Source organism: Anopheles darlingi, chromosome 3, assembly GCF_943734745.1.
Source record: "Anopheles darlingi chromosome 3, idAnoDarlMG_H_01, whole genome shotgun sequence".
Lineage (NCBI taxonomy): Eukaryota > Metazoa > Arthropoda > Insecta > Diptera > Culicidae > Anopheles > Anopheles darlingi.
Genome location: NC_064875.1, coordinates 68,299,823 through 68,319,725, shown reverse-complemented (window position 1 = coordinate 68,319,725; position 19,903 = coordinate 68,299,823). Strand labels below are relative to the sequence as shown.

The following is a 19,903-nucleotide window of genomic DNA, read 5'->3' as shown; positions in this document are numbered from 1 at the left end:
ACTAGCTGTTCTCGTATTCATTCTAATTCAATCCCCTTTGTTTGTCTTTAAACAGGAAGAACAACAAGAACAGCGTGAGATGCTACAGTCAATTCAACAGGAGTACCGTTTTCAGATACACACCAATGGTGGAAACGCCGCAAACGTTGTTGGTGGTGTGCGAGCAAACTCCGTTGGCGAAGGAGGAGGAGGCGGAGGAGGAGGAAATGCCACCCCACAAAGAACTACCTCGGCAGTCGTTACATCGATGATACACTCGGTCATCACAACGAGTGCAATGCGAACGTCTTACAGTGGTGGTGCTTCGGCCGGTCCCAAGCTGGAACCAGGGAGTTAATACCGGACGCTCCGCGCACTTCGGGATTCTGTTTCAACTCTACTCATGGGCCTGCTTACCAAACCCACCTTCGGCTGATATGGATTTGTTTCTTTTTAAGGGAGCACTTCGCTCCGTTGTTTCAACTTCAGATCACCAGTCCTCTAGAGAGCTATACAAAATGTTGCTAGGCTTAAACTCATTTGCAAAGATAGATAGCGGCCAGTGCGATGCGATCCGAATTCGTGCTCACACTTGGCCATTCGCACGCTCACATGCATGCACGTGTGGCAAAATTGTGTAAAAAATACCGGGACGATGCTATGTGCGACAAAACGCGTTACGTATATTGCTATGCAATTCGGAAGTGATGATTGAAAGTATTCTCGTAAGTTTTAGTGCAATAATGTTCCATTGTTTTCCCAACAATCACACAAAACTAATAATCCTTCTTGTCCTCTCGTTACGCCTATTACGGATGAACCTTAAATGATCATTCAGTCAGTCAGTCAGTCAGTCAGTCAGTTAGTGTGGTTTTAGGATATGGTGTCATGAGTGCATGTATGTGGGTGTTTGCGTATGGCGCGCATTGTTGTGTAGAGGAGGGTGGAAGGTGGAGGGAGCTATGATTCTTCGTTTAACTGTTTTCTTACGAAATGTTTACGGCCATTTCACGGTTTGCCATAAGCGCACAGCAGAGCAGATTGAAGCCCTTCTATCTTTGCTACCGACGATCGCGATTGCGATCGCCGGGTGTATGTGTGAGTGTGTTTGTACACATTGATATGTATGTGTATGTGTTTCCTATCACTAATCTTCTTATCGATTTTAAACCATTGTTTTAAACCCCCACTGGTCCCGATAAGGCATTCGTTAAGTAGACTAATTCTAGTGGGTACGCTTATGAATCGGAGAAGCAGCTGGAACTGGAGGCACACAAGGAAAAGTTACTGATATTTTATAAGGATTAATTAGGAAAATCCAGCAAGCAAGGGAAAGCACGTTAGTTATATTTCGATGGATTGTAAGCTGTAGTGTACATATATTATACTGGTGTGAAATTGTGTGCGAGGTATGCGGAATGAGGTTTAACTATGCGGAAGCACACGCTGGTCAATTGCTGGCAGAGCAAAACAAAGATAGATCATAGAGAATCTTTTATATAGCGGCATAGGTGTAACAAACAAGAATACACACAAAGAAACAAACAACCAAGCCGTTATACCTAGACGAAACCATTGGTTTACATTAGTAACAATATTTATTTTAAAAAATCACTGAAAAATCGCTAAACAGTGCTCGTATCAGGCGCGTCTTTGGTTAGTACAGCTATAAACAGTTGCCGATTTCCTGCGTTAAAATTTGCCGAAACAAATCAATTTACCTTACGTTAGCTACTGTTAAACAACCTTAATTGCATTCGTTTCTCGAGACAGACAGAGGCGCCGCAAAATCGTGCAACTCCAAATCAATTTCTTCCGATTGCCACCTTACCGATCAGCAGATGCCACGGCCACAACAACAAACAACGAACAACGATGAGGATAATTTAAGAAGTCACAAGCCGGTTTCAATGCCGTCCTTCCCATGTAGTCACGTGCATCCCAAGTGTATCAGTACACATCAGCATCAGTGTCCGGTGTAACCCTTTCCATTTTCTAATGTGCAAACCGAATTCTGATGTGCTCGTAGGTAGCATGGTATAGGATTGGTGGTAGCAAACGAAGAAATTTACCAAATATACACGCAACACTGAATGTCACGAATCACGGAAGAAAAGAGAAAAAAGAAAAACAAACCAGATTAAAACAGAATAAAGTAAAAACCATTTGTGAATGCAACGAACGAGAGCTCCATTTTCTGATGTTGAGGCCGATGTTTGTAGCGTCAGACTGTAAGCGAAAGGGTCAAGCGAATCGCAAAGCACTTCGGTTGGTAGACTGGTCACAGTATGTTTTATTTGCTGCTGGTTTACATTTTTGCACTTTTGTTTTAAACATAGGCATTTCTCATTGTTCTAGCTGCTGCTGTTGCTGCCCCCGCCGCTGCTGCCGTATGCTGCTGTTTCTGCTGCTACTTTCGCTGCTCTGCTTCACTTTTACTTGCAACATACCCTCTTCTACCGCACGCACTAGAAGCATTAAAGACACTTTACCTATCCGTTGCGCCCAACCCGTGACCATCGACGTCAACAGCAGCCCCGTTGCCCTCACTATCCCTGATTATAGTAAATATGTTCTCCAACCATTTCCACTGTCCCGTCCCACTGGCGGCAAGTTCGGGATGCAGAGAATGTCCCACTCTCGAATGTTGTGTGTGTGTGCTGATGCTAATGTTTCAGCGAGCGTTGAAATTTCCCGCTCCCAATAGAATGCTCTACTCAACGCCATTTTCTGGATAAATTTTGTAGATTAAATGTGAAAGTGTTCTTCTCCGGGTTCTTCCGAAGTTCAACAGATCGCTCGCTACTCATCGCATGTGGAATGTATTTGTTTTTCTTTATTGTTCATTAGATTGTTGCTGAAGTTTTCCAACAGGTGTTATTGAGATTTCATAATGCGTTTCATTTTGCAATCCTTTTTTTATGTTTCTTTTGTGTTGCTCGAATAAATGCATTATTGTATGAAAGAAGGGTATATGCTTGGTTGGTTTTGTTGAGTTTCTCTTCTACTTCCTCTTGTATCATTATCCTTCATTAACCACCTCTATGTTTATAGCTCGTTTTCACTCTAGCCTCTCTGAAGATTGTGATTATAGTAGAATGACAACGAATGTTAGTATTGTATGTTTGTGTGTCCTTGCGTTAAAGTGTTGGTTTTTTATTATTCATTTTTACCCATAATACTTCTTGCCGCGTAGTACGGTACCGTGGATGATGCTTTATGGTCAATTTTACTAGTAATTTAGGCGCTTGTCGTCGCCGCTTTCTGTTGTACTGTCGCAGAACAAATGCTGCATTCTGCATGCGATCCTGCTACCACGACATATTGGTTTGGAAATGAGAAGCCAAGAAAACAGAAACACGAAAATGGTGCAAAGTGTGGGTTGTTGTCAGGGAGCTAGAGTTAACATGGCCGTTGTACACTTTGATCCACAATTTATTCATTCGTAGCAAGTAGCAAATTTCAAACGTTTTTGCGCAGACCCATAGCAGAGGTTGGGTGAAGCGATTTAGTAACCGTTTTCTTTTTGTCATTCGATTTTTTCTTGGAAAAGCAAAATGCAAACGCTATCTGCAGGATCCTCCTTGCCTGTACCTCTATGCTCTTCCAAGCTTGCGTTCCTATTTCTGTACTACAAATATAGTTTCCTTTCCTGCATAACGTGCCAACGCGCGTTCTATCTCTCTCTTTCTATCTCTCTGTTTCTCTCTGATGTTGGCCAATTTTTATCCAGTGACTTTGCATTAACTTCGAACCCACATCTTACCATCGTTCTTGAATAGGCCACATTCCTGATGTTTTCTTTATTTCAACATTCATCGTAACATATTTACATAGAAATTTGAAGGTGCGCTCGGATACATGAGTTGCGGAAAGAGCAAGAAATTGGAACTCATTGCTGTGTATCTTTGTAACACCCACAAATCCTCACCTGGGTTAATCACTCTTCGCGGTACCACAGCTTACCTCCGGTCCAATCGCTCACAGCTAAACCATATGTGTGCTTGAGCACGTGTACTCTCCTCTCTCTCTCTCTCTCTCTATTGCTTGCCTTTGAGCGCAACGAAACGAATTCGAAATCTGCTAAAGTGATCGATTCAAAAGAAGCCACGCTACGCCATCCATCGAATGCCTTTCATATATGCTTCTGTCTATAGATGTGTTCTGTGATGATCCCGGGTTCGTTTTCCCTCTGTTTAGTATGAAGCGTTTGCAAAAGACACAAACGTTGTCCCAAAGATGGATAAAGGATTAAGTAGAATCAGATTGTACAAAAAGCCACCCTACAAAGCTGTTCCGAAGTGTACCAAAGTCGATCTTGTTGCTGTCCCTATCAAAGAATGCTATGACTACGGTCGTCGATGGCGATGGATGGTTACCTAATCTAACCGAAACCGAACGAAATTGCACTATTAAGCTACTTCTAAAACCGATAAACAAAAATAGCAGCCACTGCAGAAACCTATGAAGGAAACATGAAAACAGCTAATTCTAACATTGATTTTCTTTGGTTTCATGTTGCTTAACCTAGCAAATAGGAGCACTTGTTGCCGCCAGCAATACGTCCCGAAACATTCTCTCTCCTTCACAGGCCACAAGCATGCCTTAACCTCATAATTTAACAATCCAGGTGCCGACCGGATCCTGGCAAACCTCCCTTAAGGAACATAGGGGCAATAAGCGATAACTGAACACAACTATACGATTTAAGCTGGCTCCATTGTGGGAGGCAACGGTGTGTGTGTGTGTATGTGTGTTGGGGTTTAGCTGTTGGTGAGTGCAGATGTTGAGTGAGCTCGTGCTGGGGATGTCCTCTTTTGGATAATGCTGCTCTGTTCGTCCTCGTGGTGGGACCGTTTGCCAGACCGTTCTCTTAATCTATGTAAATGTCTTCGATCGGATATGCCGTTTCTATAAACTTCTGGTAGAATCTCTGGAATGCTCGTCTGTGAAGTGAAGGGTTGGTGAGTCGGTTAGTAGTTATGATCGTTTTGATCGATCGCGACGCGTGCTACTTACCCGACAGCCTCTGCAACCGGCCGTGTCGATTCCGTTCCCTGGAAAACGTGACACGCGAATCGCTGCACCGTCGGGTGTTTAGTGATGAAGCCGATGTAGCGGTGATCACGTGGATGGAACGCGCAGAACGACACGTTCTTCAGCGAGTAGAAGTAGTCTATACAGGGGCCCTTGGTTTTCTTGTTCTGCAATGGAGAGCGATCGGATCGATCATTAGTTCCGACGTTAGATCTAATCACCCAAATTCGTGTCCTAGTAACTCACCCTCGACCGGTCGACCATGCGCAAGCCTTGATCGGAGATCTCCAGTATGCAGGGTTGTGCTTTCGGTGACTCGCTGGTACCGGCCGTGTTACCGACGATCTTCCGGACCGCCTGGCACACCACACCCGTACCCTTGTGGGCCATCGTTTCCACCGAACCAAGATAACCGAGCAGGTACCGCTCGCGCTTCATCTCGATCGAAGTCGGATCGAAATCGTTGTAATCGAGATCGACGGCGTACGCCGAAGGGAAGATACCCTGACGGCCGGTCCGCAGATTTACCCCCTCGCACCACAGATCTTCCGCCTCCTTCTGCACGTACACCGGATCACCGATCTCGATCTCGATCTCGTCGTGATGCCGTGGGATGAACTTGTGCAGGGCCCGGTGTGTCGCTTCCAGCATCTCCAGCTGGCTGAACGGCACACCACCGTACGGTGGCGGGAAGGGCGAAGTGACCGGTGAAGCGGCCTGCGGTACCGGTGGCGACATGCTCTTGTAATCGTTCGGTGAGTGTGCCGTACTGTGGCCACTATCCACATCACCCAGGCTCTGCAACCGCTCCGAGTCCGGGCTCGAGTCCTCGTCCAGCAGGTAGCTACACTTGAGGGCAAGGAGCGAGCTCTGCTTGAAGAAACCGCCCGGCGCCCCGTGATGTGAAGTCGTCGACGAGGTGTAGGGATTGCTGTTCAGCTTGTTGCGGCTGTTGCTGTTGCTGCTGCTGCTAGCACTCAATTCGTCCGCCAGTGAGGCCTGTCCGGTGAGCAGCTGCAATACGGAAGCTGGAAAAGCGAACGAAAATCAGGTCAATATGGGTTACGGTTCTACATAAAAATGGGGTTGAAGCATTACATTTTCGATTTTTCGGAATCTCCGGTAGCTTGCGCCTTCTTCGCTCAACCTGACCCGGTATCCAAGGAAGCGAACTGGTCCGAGCAAGCTGTGCACTGGTCGCACCGTGTCCGGCTGTAGCCGTAGCAGCGGCGGCGGCAGCGACGGTTGCTTGGACCAGCGATTGCCCAGCGGTACCGACGGTGAGCGGTGGAACTTTCGTGGTCGCTTCGTCTACATCCAGCTCCGACAGGGTGTGAGTCACGGAAAGCAAACTGTCCGGTCCGGAGCTACCACAACCGAGCGACTGCTCCTGATAGTCCTCGATGTGATGATGATGGTGATGGTGGTGAAGGTTATGACCTGTTGCCGATGATTTACGCTGGTCGGTGTCCCGCTGACTACACGCCGTTACGGTACGCAGTCCATCGCCGATTTCGTCGTCTTCCTCGCCGGTACTGCTACTGCTGCTCGTGCTGATCGCACTGATCGTCTGTATGATCTGCTGCGTTTTGCTCGGCGTTCCCTTCGGCACTGGATCGACCGATGTGATGCCATCCACGACACCGACGGTCGACATTCGACAATCGTCGTCCTCCTCCTCCTCCTCATCGTGGTCGGAAGCGTCACTCTTGGACGATGGACTATCCTCCAGATCCAGCTCGACATCGCCCACCAACCTGGATGCAACAGCAGTGGGAAAAGCGGAGATATTAGTGCCCGAAGCCTAAAGGATAATTCGTTTAATTTGCAATCCATCTCGGTCTCGAGGTGGAGCCGAGGTGGAAAATGGGAAAATAAACAAATTAGAGAGAGCGACCGTTTTCGTTCGGACCAGGTAGCGGTCCTGCTGACCCAGTTCGCCATTTTGAGAGCATCTTGCTGCGGACGACACGGCTCGAAGGCATTCCAAACAGCTTCCAGTGTCGGTATTAGTTGGATCGGTTTTTTTTTCACGACACAAACACCAGTGCCAAGCCGCAGATTGCACAGTCTATTGCAGCTGCAGAAGCCTGCCTGAATTGGAGCATTGGTGGATTGGTGACTGGACCACCACGAGAGCTCGATACTCGACGACATGCACCGAGTATTGATCCGGTCGCAAAGTCTTCCTCGTACCAGGATGACATCATTCCGGTCTCCGCTCTCAGCTTCTTGATTTCTCCGAATCCTGCACTATAAGGCACGGTGAAGGCTGACCATCATTACCCCTTTGTGCTATGCTAGAGATTCCGCGAGCCGCGACGCGACATGAGCTCAGCAGATCCTCGTACTGCCAGGAACCTTGTCACGTTAGCTAATGCAGCTTTATGGCTGTCGGTTTCTCTTCTCCGTCGTCGTCGTCGTCGTTCTCGTCGTCGTTGCGATGCTGCGGGGTTTGTCCAATCAAACATACCACACACGCACACAGGCCTAAGCCCCAGTGGTCGCAGTGGTTAACGGCAGATTAGACCACACACAACAAAAAGAACAGAATACCATCGCAACGGTTGGCTGGAAGGAAATTCGATTAATTTTAGTATCTCCTTATTAAGTGCTGCCGCCGGCATAGCAGCATAAACCGTTCAGAAGCGTTCGCCGGGCTCTTCTTTGGCTGGTTTTTTTTTGTTTTGTGCGTACAGCCCAGGCTCTCTCTCACTCCCGGCGGCTGGCGCACAGTGTGGTTCAATATTTTATTCGTTCCGGAGAAGCGAAAAAAAAAACATTCCTTCGTCCTGTGGCGCGCGGAGCTGGTGGAGGAATCGACCGCAAGTTTTCCGCGTCCGATGGTCGGGTCTTGATGGAATGAGGAAAGATAATAAATTTTCTCCATTTTCTTGCTTCACTTGACGAGGACGAACAGTTTTCCCGGTGGCATCGTGGTGCGGGTGGCGCCTTTAAGTAGTGTCGGGGTGGATGTTATCCCACGGCCGAAAACGGTTCCATACTTCGCATCCGCTTCGTGTTGGAAAGTTTAATCGCGTATTGGACGTCGTACCATTTTGTGGCAGAGCGATTTAGTGGCGATCGATGAGCACTATAAAGTGGAGCGCTCTTTGGCCCTACCTCAACAGTAATCCACGAGTCCATCTGATAATGGAACGAAATGGGGAAAAAGTGCCGCAAAACAACTAAATATGTAAATGAATTTCATCAAGCCGATGGGGCTGCGTAATTTCTGAAAGTGCAGCTTCCCCGAGGCTTACATCGAAGTAGCCTCCGTGGTACACTTCGTTTACAGCATTTCGCAACGGATCACACAGCCTACTGATGCGCCATATTGAGGTCTTCCTTGGTTTTTACAAGAACATCATCCAACCGGCAGCAAACGTGACTAATTATGCCGCCGGCCAGTCATTCGCAGATAGTGCCGACCATATTCGCAAACCCTTTATTTGCCCGGCCCTGCAGGGGCCCTTTGTGTGCTGTAGGGCTTTCTATCCTTCCTTACAATTTCCTGACAGTCCCAAAGAGACAGTCCCCGCTGCGAACCGGGCAATGAGATGAGCAGTAAAGGCCGGGCTTGGGTTTAATTGAAAAGCACGTTCTATGTCGTGCCTTTTGTTGCACAATCCGTGCCCGTCCTCGAGCTCACGTAATACATCTCGCATCGAGCTCGGCAAGGACCCGGTGAACAGTAAAGAGCAACTCGCGGAACAAACATCACCGACAAATGCTCATCAGCATTATGTTATGTATGGGTGAGCGAAGCAGCACAGGACCAACGTAGGACAGAATCCGAGTTGTGTTCGTCTATCCATCCATCCATGCCCGGTGTCCACTTTTAGGGCTCGCTTGACTACACCCTAGCTATCCACAGGACAGGACAGGATGGTGGATAGTTAGTGTTTGCTTCCTTCCTTCCATTGAATCCGGATGTAAGGCTACGCCCGGTAGTAGGTTGCTGAGTAGTTACTACAAAGCGCGCAAAAGCAATTCAAGCAGGAGAACCGGGACGGAGCAACCGGTCCTAAGCATGCGACTATTTTTAAACTCTTCTTTTCCATAAATCACTTTCCCCAGCCCCCACTATACGCCGGGTGCAAGGTGCCTCTTATGGTCCTATTCTGCTTTTTCTCCTGTCTTTTGCACATTCGACATCAGCATTTCCCGTTTTCACCGAGAGCACGGCCTGGCTGTGATGATGATGCTGGCAGGATGCTTCTCCACTTACACATTATCTTCATACACGTCATACACGCCATAGGGGGCCGCATGAGATGCGGTCGATGGCACCGATGACACACAGCGAGGAAAATATGTTTTCGCAAGCCCTGCTGACGTCTGGACCATGAAGCGAAGGTGCGCGAAGGCTTACAGAGAGATAGAGAGAGAGAAAGATGAAGAGAGAGATGGACAGCGACCAATAGATTTCACATTAATACCCCAATCCATCCCCCGTGTCATCCCCTGGCCAGGGTATAGCAGGACACGGGGAAGCTCAGCGAACTCCTTTGGCCTGCGGTCATGTTTGATTTCCGGCAGACACTTCAGGGTCATGTTCCTCCACCATTTCTGACCATTATGCACCTTGCCGCGACCATCGAGGACTCTCTTCTGAATGTGTCAAGGATGTGTACGATGTGAGGTGCCGTGCCACCCCCTGGGGGGTCGTGCCTTTGGTTTAATGAAGCGCCACGCACGCTCGCACACACACACACGGACACGCACACGGACACGCACATGGATCGAAAGGTGCACTGATTTGCATGGGCGCCATAGTGGGGGCTACACACACGTGCAGATTGGTGGTGAACTAGGTAATGGAGCCCACCCCTTGGACGAGGTGTGCTTTTCCTGCGGTTGTTATTCCTCCTGTGTAAAATCCACACACACACACTTGTACAGGATCAACCACTTACACCTATACTGCTCTAAGGAGAAGAAGAAGTGGAGACCTGAGGGAGGTACTTACGAGTAGAACGGCGCCGGAGCCCTACGGAACGTTGGCAACGCATCCAGATTCTGGCGGAGCTCCTCGAACTCCGTGTCGGCCATTGTTGTGGCTTGGTGACTCACGAGCGGCGAAGCGAAAGAGACGATTTCCGCGGAGGATCGAAGGAGGCCGATTTTTCACGAAAAACCTTTCTTTCTTCCGTAGGCGATGAAATGGGCCCTTGGATTGGGGTTGCCACCTTGTGATATGGAACGATTAGAGGTGTCCGCTTTAACGGCCCACTACTACTGCTGCTGCTGCTGCTGCACACTTTTCAGCCACACAAGCACACATACACCAACCGCACACACGCGCACATGCTTTTCTAGCAGCAGCTTTTCACCCGCAAAACCACGGCACGCAACGCAAAAACCCGTTCCAGACGTTCCAACTCTGCAAAACACCTGGAACGGGAATTATTCCCGCAGTTCACCGGTACGCACACGGATCTGTCGCACCGTATCCGTCTCGATTTCACTCGTCACCAGTGGAAGATGGTTGGAAAAGAGTGTTTTCCCGTTTTCCAGCGGATTTTCGCAATTCACCACACACGGGACCAGTGCCCAGGAGGACCCGTCCGTGGAGTGCTCTCGCGGATTGACGTTTGCCAGAACGCGCACCACCACTACGCTGCTGCTCGGTGCTCGGTGCTCGATGTTGGCACCTTCGCTGAGAAGTTTCTTTTCCGTGACCGTAAGTACGCAGGACGAACTAGCGCGAACTGGCCACACTTAGAGAGAGCGAGAACAGTATGTCATATGCTGATGGTACGGGATCTATGCTCTCCGGCATTAGAGGGGAAAAACCATCAACACGGGACATGCGCAGATCGGGCATATGACGACACAACATTCCTGGCATGCATGTTTGGTAAGGCTTCATGCATGCTAGAAAGACGATTTTATAGAATGCTTTCGAGCCATCGGTGTTATGGGAAGCTATCTGAAGGCAGCCACTAACGATGCTCTTGCTAGCGTAGGGCTTCACTACAGCGGACGAACGTTGTTCAAAATACGGTTGACGGTATTTTGATGACCGAATTTGGCTTCTTTACAAACTACGAAAAAGTTGTATTAAATTCCTCGGTATCATATCTTGTAGATTCGTGATGCCATCATGCTATCGGCAGTAAGTGGAGAATGAGATGGAAGGTACTTCCTTCATAATTGTTCTCTGGAACGTTTCTAAGAACTGAGGAATAGACATCTTTTTCGTTTGAATGGAAGTGAGTTTATGAATTGGTTAATTGAAGTCTCTTGGAGCTTTCGTTGACATTATTATTATTTTTGTTAACCTTTTTTGAAAAAACATGATAAAGGAATATGAATATTGTAGGAATAATACTTCCAACAGTTTTATTACATGAAAGTAGTTCTCAAGTTACATTCATTAACATCGCTAAAATATGGAATCGTCTTTTAGAATTAATTACTATTTACTGTAAATACTTATACATTTTGAAATTATTCAGATTTTAAAATTCTTGACATCTTCACTACAAAACGCTACAAATTCATCAACAAATGTATTCCTATGTTAAACTTATGATTAAATTTCATGTGTTTGCTGTAAAATTGATGTTGGGCTTGTGCTTCGCATTCTATCTAACAAACTAAGAACAATCGAAAGAAACAAAATGTGGGAAGTGCTATCATTTGCTTAGATCTTTAACATACTACAAGGCGAGACGGTTCTTCACTATCAAATGATGATACCGAAAGTCATCAATCAGCAGGATCAGCTCGTTAGGTGCCCGTTTCCACGCGCTTATCCTGTTGCTTCACAGGCAGTGCTATCTAGCGTTCATTCATCGTTCGCTAGTCTCCACTCGTCCATTCGTCCTGTGGCAGTCGCTTCTTAGCTGATGAATATATTCATGATCTACTCGTCGGCTTGCTGGAATACTCCAATCGCTCTGATGTTTTTCCTGATGTACCAGTAAACCGCCACCCCCCGGCCCTTGAAATCAAAAAACCATTCTGCAAATCGTTTCTGATTAACCAAATCGATCTCATGGACAGCGACACGTTTGCGCTCGCTCTGGCTTCCGTTATCTTCTCTCCCAACTCCGGCCACCACGTAACAATCGATCGATCGCAATCGTAGCACTACTGCTACTGCTGCTGGATAGTGGATCGTTTTGTTCGCTACATCGAAGGCAGCTACGTTCGTTTCGCGCGTGTCCCACGAGCCCTACGCCTACGTGGTGGCCACATCCTGAACAAACACGGTAAAGGAATGGAAAGCAAAATCAAGGTTTTATCGCTTGTCTTCACCGGGCGGACACACTTCTACTTGGGTGGTACTTACAGCGTTTCGATTTTATATCCCTTTGTGGCCACGTTTCATTTCCTTCGTCGTTCGTGGAGGGGGGGAGGGAGTCAGCCATGCTGTCATGCTCGCCACACCAGCAACAAGTGGAACACCGCACTGCTCTAGTCCGACCATCCTGCTATACGCATCTCTTCGTCCATCGTTGTTCCGGTTTCGCGTGTCTCGTTGACTGGGCCAATGGTAAAGGCTGTGCGAACTACGCGGTTTAGTATGTTGCTTAGTAAGAGCGTTTCTGACGGTGAAGGTGGAAGAAGCGCCTAACGCCAAACCCAACCACAAATCAAACACGACGACAAGGGCAAAAGGGGTGGCAAATACGACGAGATAGTACCAGCTTGAACCAACGAGTCAAAGAAAAGAAATTAAATCTTCCCCACAAACCCTCGGAGAACAGGAAGTGCCGTCCGTGTGACGTCGTTCTGGCTCCAGAAGTGGTAGCTGCCACCATGCAGGAGCTACCGTGTGAAAGAAGTATCCCTTTCAGGCTCCCCTTGGCTGGCTGCTTGCGTAAGCGGGATCAGAATAAATGGCGCCGACCCGCCAGACCAGGCGAACAAATAGTGATTTTATACATAGCGACCTCTCTCTCACCCGGCCGCTTCCGACCGCTGTGTGCATCGCCTCGAGCAGCGCCTCGAGCTAATAGATAAACACTTGGGCGAGATTCGTTTTCACCTTTCCTTTCTGTTTGTAACGTTTGCAAGGACTAGCATTCATTGTATGGTGGATCGAGCTGTAGCTTTCAAGTGGATTTGGCGAGATTGTCTACCGAGGAAGATGCTTGCTTCCATGTCCTGGGAAAGGTGGTTCAAAGGTAGAATTAAATAATTTACAAGAAAGTATTTTTAAGTTACTAACTGGCAGAGCTTTTCCAAATTCATTTAGTTGCGAACAAGCCATTTCATCACACTTACACTTAGCAAAAGGACAATAATGAATTAGGGTATAAAACAGATTGTAGCACAGAACAGAACAGATTGTTGCTTTGAAACATTCGTTCAACAAGGTCATTTGACCATTCATAGGCTACTTTAATTGCTCTTATTTATTCATATTCTTAATTATTTAATCTCAATCAATTTAATACACTTTAAATGTGACGCTTTAAAATAACTCTAAATAATCGTTGGTCACCCAAGGAGTGAATACTTCTGTTCGTCATTAACCCTTCCTGAGGACACATGCTTGGTACTTCCATTGGAGTAGATCCTTTCAATTTGCGCCACACACACACGCATGCCTCGCAATATCGAAACAGATTCATCATCGCCATCATCATCAACCGTCACAGTGTGTCACCCGGGTTGGTCCCCCCGGTTGGTAGCTTCGTTGTTGTTGCCCACGTTCGTACATTGTCCGCTCCTTCCCCTTCCGGTATTCCTCCTTGCCGTTGACGACCATTCAGCATCCGTCCCCCAAACTCTGCATAGACCAGCATAAAATCACGGAACGACGAGATAAAGTTTAGATTATTCCCTGACATTATCGTGATTCAGCCAATCGAGAGCGAAATTTTCTTAAGCACGATGACGAAAGAACATCGAACCTCCGGGAATCTTCCGTTGCTTTCGCTCGTTCGCATGTTCCTTCTTTCTCGCTCTCTCTGTCTCTCAGTCTAGGCCGAGGTTGGTGTGGGTGTCGTGGAAAGGATGAGAACGTGTGCAGACCGGAGGAAACGATTTTATGCTGGTTGGTGCCCGATACGGAAGGACGAATCCCTTGTCCTGGACCAAGGAGGGCACGCTGGTGGTGGTGGTGGTAGTCTAGAATACATTACCACTTCTCGGTAGCCTGGGTTGGTTCTGTGTGTTTGCCAATGGCGCCGCCCCACCGGGAAGGTCCTCACGGGCTCCACCACCACCTGTTGGAGGGCTGACGATCTGTTTTCGACCGGAGTCGTGGCGAGTATAAAAGCTCCATCGCTGGCACGGGCGCTTGCCAGTTGATTCTCGTGCTTTGTGCGTGCCACGTGTGCTGTGTCCGTTCCTCTGTTCCTGTCCAGTTCAGTGTCCAAAATCCGCTTCAAGGAGGAAGTCATTTTGCTTCGATTCGCGATTCGCGGTTCGCGGTTTGTGAGTGCACGTGTGTGTGTGTGTGATTGCAACTGCAGCGATCTGTGCGATCCAGAATGAGTGGTTCCGGCAAAGGATTATTGGGATTATGGCTGTACCATAGCGGCGATCAGGAATGGGCCGTCAAGGAGGGTAGCCCGCTGCATCGGCGCAAGGAATTCGCTGTAACTATCGGTTGTCCATTGTCACGATTTGTGTCCATTGTTTTCGGCAGGATTATCGGTGTAAAGAGGAATTAATTGTTCATTGGTCCCTGCTTGAAATATCAAGCAATGGAGGCGCACGGTGCTGAAACGATGAAACATGAAACACAAATCAAAGTTAATCCCACCGTTTAGTGAAAAGCGTTCAATAATTCGGCAGTTCAATTCAAAGTAAAACACCCAACGAGGAAAGAGAGACCGTATTGATGCCCAATCCGCGGATTGTCTGATGCCCAAAGAGGTGCCCAATCCCAAAATATCAAGCAAATTTTCCATATATTTTTGCGTCCGTAGCACCTATTCGGCCGCAGCACAATCCGCGGATTGTCCCTCTCGATGGGCATCAATTTGGACGCTGTAGTGGGACAAATTGCGACCGGCGGAAACTATTTGGACGCTGTAGTGGGACAAATTGCGACCGGCGGACACTATTTGGACACTGTTTTAAAACCGGCTTGGAGCGTTTTTATTCTATTTTTAGATTTTATAGCCTGCTTGGATCGTTTTCACACTTTATGAAAATATTTAATAATAAATAATAATTTTAATAATGAAACAAAACTACATGGGTTTTGTACTTTTGGAGCACATTTTTTAATATTGAATTTCATATTATTATTTTGCACATTTTTTTATATCCATGTGATATTGTTTATACCGATGTGCTTCAGCACAGACGATTCACCGCAAATGGCTTTGGCTTCGAAAGTTCTTCGGCAGCAATGGGCCACGTACAATACACTGTTTTCGCTGTACACAACTATCTGCTTCTGTACTTTTCACTTTCTGCTTGTTGATCTTGATGCAGGAAATCTTGACTCTTCCCTGGTCCTCGGCGCAACTCCTTGTGTGAAGGATTAATAGAGATATCCTGTCATCTTTACACGATCATAGACCCGGTACCTTTGAACCTGAAATGCTCAGAGAACAGATAAATTAATTTTCGAAACATAAATCTACTTCTAAACACAACAATACTTACTATTGCACATGCACTACACGAGCCAGGATAGTTTGCAATGCGCCTCTCAGTCATTTTATTCGTCAATGACTACGTGATGTAATTTTTCCACTTTCGATTACAACCGCGGCATTCAATCTCTCACTCTTTCTTACTCTAGCTTTCTCGTTCTCGCAAAGTGATATTTTTTGCGAGCTGGACATTTTGAGCCCGGCGGGAACTGTTTGGGCACTAAGACCGAATAGTTCCCGATGGAACCTATTTGAGACACATATGAGGTGGACATTTTGAGCCCGGCGGGAACTGTTTGGGCACTAAGGCCGAATAGTTCCCGATGGAACCTATTTGAGACACATATGAGGTGGACATTTTGAGCCCGGCGGGAACTGTTTGGGCACTAAGGCCGAATAGTTCCCGATGGAACCTATTTGAGACACATATGAGGTGGACATTTTGAGCCCGGCGGGAACTGTTTGGGCACAAAGGCCGAATAGTTCCCGATGTAAACTAAATGTCTATGTATTGCGGCTATTTAGTTTCCGCCGGTCTCAAGACGGCCGCTCGAGAGACCGCGCCGATTAAAATGTACCCTTGGGCAGAACGCTAATATTTGATTTAAAGTGCCAATCGTCTTTCAATAATGAAATTATGAAAATGCTCCGTCAAATTCCTGTAATTTTGTAATACGTTGGTTCGAAACTCTAACAATTCTTAGAAGCGATGTTAAACATTCTTCCTTTCTTTAAAGTTAAGATATCCTTAGCATATGAAGTTTAAGTTATCCCAAACGTATTGAAAAATTTAATAGGGAAGTTCGAGAATAAATAAATTAGATATTTTAGCTTTAGCAATCATCAGTAGGCTAATTACTTTTTGGCCATCAGTTAATAGACGGTTAATTGGTGAACACCCCAAAAATGAAAGTGATAATTGTGATTGTTTATTTAAAAAAATGATTTCGTGATATAAACACATATTCTTGTATAACACACAAAAGAAATAGAATCTTGTTTTAAACTAAAACTGGTCGAATACGTAGCTAGACTATTCTATTTCGCGAATGTGTTTTAGTTATCGGTGACGTTGCTTCTGAGGTTGAAGGATGAAGTGTTCTTAATCTTTTTGGAGCCCTTTAACGAGGAAAGTGTTTTCTACAAAACACATTACTAAAGCAAGCAATTAAAAAATAATTGAAACACTATTAATAGTATCACTTTAGTTTTGTTTAAATCGTTCAAAGGGAACCCGTAGATAAACGATTTCAACTTATTCAAGAGAATTGATCAAGAAGAAAATTATTATGTTTGCGCAACCGAACAAATCACCACCACATGGTTTATTCCTATAGCTATTTTCTGGCATGTCACACTTTGAACCTTCATATTGAAATATACTTTCTTTTCCAGAAAACGGCCGATCACAGCAACGGCAACGAGCGTCCGACCGGTTCCGACCGTACTTCGATCATTTTCACGCTCAAGAACCAGATCGGCGGTCTGGCGAGTGCACTTCGTGTGTTCCAGGAGCTCGGCATCAACGTGCTGCACGTCGAGCTAAACAAGAGCGGTGAGGCGTGCGATCATGCCGACGTCCTGGTCGACATCGAGTGCGATGCCAATCGATTGGAGCAAGTATTGCGGCTACTGAAGCGCGAGGTACATTCCGTCAACTATGCCGCGCAAATCAGCAACGATGGTCCACCACCGACACCACTGTCCGCTTGTGGAAGCTTCGGTAAGTGCCCGGGAAACTCCACGATATTTACAGTATGATCAAGGACGTTGTAAATGAGCCATTTCCATTCTGCGCAGACTTTGGCGAAATGCATTGGTTTCCGAGAAAGATCTCGGACCTGGACCGGGCCCAGAATGTTCTGATGTATGGCAGCGAACTCGATGCGGATCATCCCGGGTTCAAGGATCCGGTGTACCGGAAGCGACGCGAACAGTTCTCGGCCATTGCCCACTCGTACAAGCAGTAAGTGCTACTGCTCTATTACTACTCGGAAATGGGGCATTCACCCTTAACCACTTCTTTCTATTTACCTCTCTCACTCTCTTCCTTTTGACAGTGGTAACCCCATCCCGAGAGTGCAGTACACTCCGGAGGAGATCAAGACATGGTAAATCGAATTTAGAATCCCAATTTACAAGTTGGGTGCGCTCAACCACGTCATCACCTTCGCTCTTGTCTGCCTACATCTGCTAAGACGTAGCATCCGAGCAGGATATGCTCGATTTCCTGGGTTTGGATGCGCTCGCTCAATCAATCCAAGTCTCTCGAAGAACTAACGAGTGTCCCATTCAACGGAGCTAATTGAATCATCGAGGGCGGGCAACGTCTCATGCCTGGAAATTGGTTTCAACTTTGGCCTTCTGATGAGCTGCAAGACGTTGATAGTGTTTGCTTTTCTTGACGCTATTTTTCCCCTTCTTATTTCCTTCCACTAACAGGGGTACGGTGTTCCGTGAGCTGCACAAACTCTACGTCAAGCACGCGGTACCGGAGTATCTGGAGAACTGGCCGGAGCTGGTAAAGTACTGTGGCTACCGGGAGGATAACTTACCGCAGCTGCAGGATATCAACGTGTATTTGAAGCGTAAGACGGGCTTCATGATACGACCGGTCGCCGGTTATCTTTCACCACGGGACTTCCTGTCTGGGCTCGCCTTTCGGGTGTTTCACTGTACCCAGTACATCCGCCACTCGTCCGATCCGTTCTACACACCGGAACCGTAAATGGAAACTTCGAACTATAGCTCCGGTTGCCCGGGACCGGCGTGCCCTGGGTGTGTTATAATTTGAAGTTTTGTATTTCCAGCGATTGCTGCCACGAGCTGCTCGGCCATATGCCGCTGTTGGCCAACTCGAGCTTTGCACAGTTCTCGCAGGAGATTGGATTGGCGTCGCTCGGTGCGTCCGAGGATGACATTAACAAGCTGGCGACGCTGTACTTCTTTACGGTCGAGTTTGGTTTGTGTCGCCAGCAGGACGGAGGGTTTAAGGTGTTTGGTGCTGGGTTGCTTTCCTCGGTGGCCGAGCTGCAGCATGCCATCACAACACCGTCGAAGATCAAGCGGTTCGATCCGGAGATCACGTGCCAGGAGGAGTGCATCATTACGGCGTACCAGAATGCGTACTACTACACCGACTCGTTTGAAGAGGCGAAGGAGAAGATGAGGTGAGAGTGTAGGGGGAAAACCATCAGATACTGGATCATCTCTAACTGTTCTGTCCTTACCGCAGGGCCTTTGCGGAGAACATTCAACGACCGTTCGGGGTGCGGTACAATCCGTACACGCAAACGGTGGAGGTGCTGAGCAACGCCAAGAAGATCACGGCCGTGGTGAGTGAGCTACGCGGTGATCTGTGTCTCGTGTCGTCCGCCCTGAAGAAGGTGTCCGCGCTGGACGAGAATCTTGATGTGGAATCGATCGAGAAGCTGCTTTCGAGTAGTTTACATGTAAGGCGAAGTCCTGTTGATGGTTTTAATGATGGACCTGATAATCGGCAACCGTTTCAATTTTTTAGGTTGCTGACAAGAGTCCGAACTCGGATGGTTCGGACCCGGGAGAGAAATCAACGACGGCTGAAGCAGGTTCATCATAAACATATGAAGACGTTGGACAGCAGGTCGATCGCACTAACGTGACACTTGAAGCATTTTAACAATCTCTATTTGGTGTGAGTGTCTGAATGTACTGTAACCATCCATGGTGTGATTTATCGTGAAAGAGGCTAACGTTTGGATGTGATAAGAATGTACAATAAAGCAAATGTTCTACCAGCATAATCGAATGCGTGCAATATGATAACGAAGCAGCAGTTCTCAATGTGTTTTTCATTTGACTCGAAATGGGGTTGCGTTTACAGTAGGAAAGCTAGAAAATTCAAACAAATCGTTGTTCGTTTGGACCCCCACGAGGGGCATTAGGAAGGAGCATATCAGCATAAAGACACGATTTGAAACAAGCACGACAATGAAATCTTTTTCGATTGGTCCTTTTCGTGCTGATGACTAGACGACTAGATGACTTAGAGCACTCTTGGGGGGTATTTTGGATATGTTAAACGTTTATGACCGTTCCTTCCAGTCCTCGAGAGTTTTGTTTGGATGATAAAATGTAGAAATCAAGAAAAATACTTAATCTTTTCGAGCCGCGATTTGAAACACGCTTTACTTTCGTCTTTTTCTTTTTAACGATGGCAGCGCCACCTAGGATCGACGCTTTCGGCGGCGCTTCATCGATTCCGCTTCCAAGCTTTTTAATACGTTGATCGATTGCTCTTTGAAACGTGTTTTTAACGAGATTTTCCCTTCCAG

General features: G+C 47.0%; 3 protein-coding genes across 6 annotated transcripts in view; 2 read left to right on the top strand and 1 right to left on the bottom strand.

Moving 5' to 3' along the window:
* LOC125954786 (uncharacterized) overlaps positions 1-2,623 on the top strand; it is a 36,991-nt gene extending 34,368 nt beyond the window's left edge. For all 4 annotated transcript variants that reach the window (XM_049685380.1, XM_049685379.1, XM_049685381.1 and 1 more), the window contains one exon: positions 56-2,623. In XM_049685380.1, the coding sequence (XP_049541337.1) occupies positions 56-337 (282 nt within the window). In that variant the 3' untranslated portion in view covers positions 338-2,623. The remainder of the gene's footprint in view (positions 1-55) is intronic.
* LOC125954801 (JNK-interacting protein 1) lies at positions 2,623-10,588 on the bottom strand. Its single transcript, XM_049685410.1, has 5 exons — positions 9,989-10,588; positions 6,115-6,773; positions 5,263-6,044; positions 4,999-5,183; positions 2,623-4,925 (listed from the first exon to the last, which is right to left on the bottom strand). Exons 1-5 carry the CDS (start codon positions 10,069-10,071, stop codon positions 4,853-4,855), a joined length of 1,782 nt encoding a protein of 593 aa, XP_049541367.1. The 5' UTR covers positions 10,072-10,588; the 3' UTR covers positions 2,623-4,852.
* Positions 10,589-14,365: 3,777 nt separating this feature from the next.
* On the top strand, positions 14,366-19,359 carry LOC125954813 (tryptophan 5-hydroxylase 1). The gene is made up of 8 exons (XM_049685427.1): positions 14,366-14,579; positions 16,986-17,313; positions 17,391-17,556; positions 17,651-17,701; positions 18,033-18,314; positions 18,401-18,760; positions 18,826-19,042; positions 19,111-19,359. Exons 1-8 carry the CDS (start codon positions 14,472-14,474, stop codon positions 19,186-19,188), a joined length of 1,590 nt encoding a protein of 529 aa, XP_049541384.1. The 5' UTR covers positions 14,366-14,471; the 3' UTR covers positions 19,189-19,359.
* Positions 19,360-19,903: the final 544 nt, after the last annotated feature.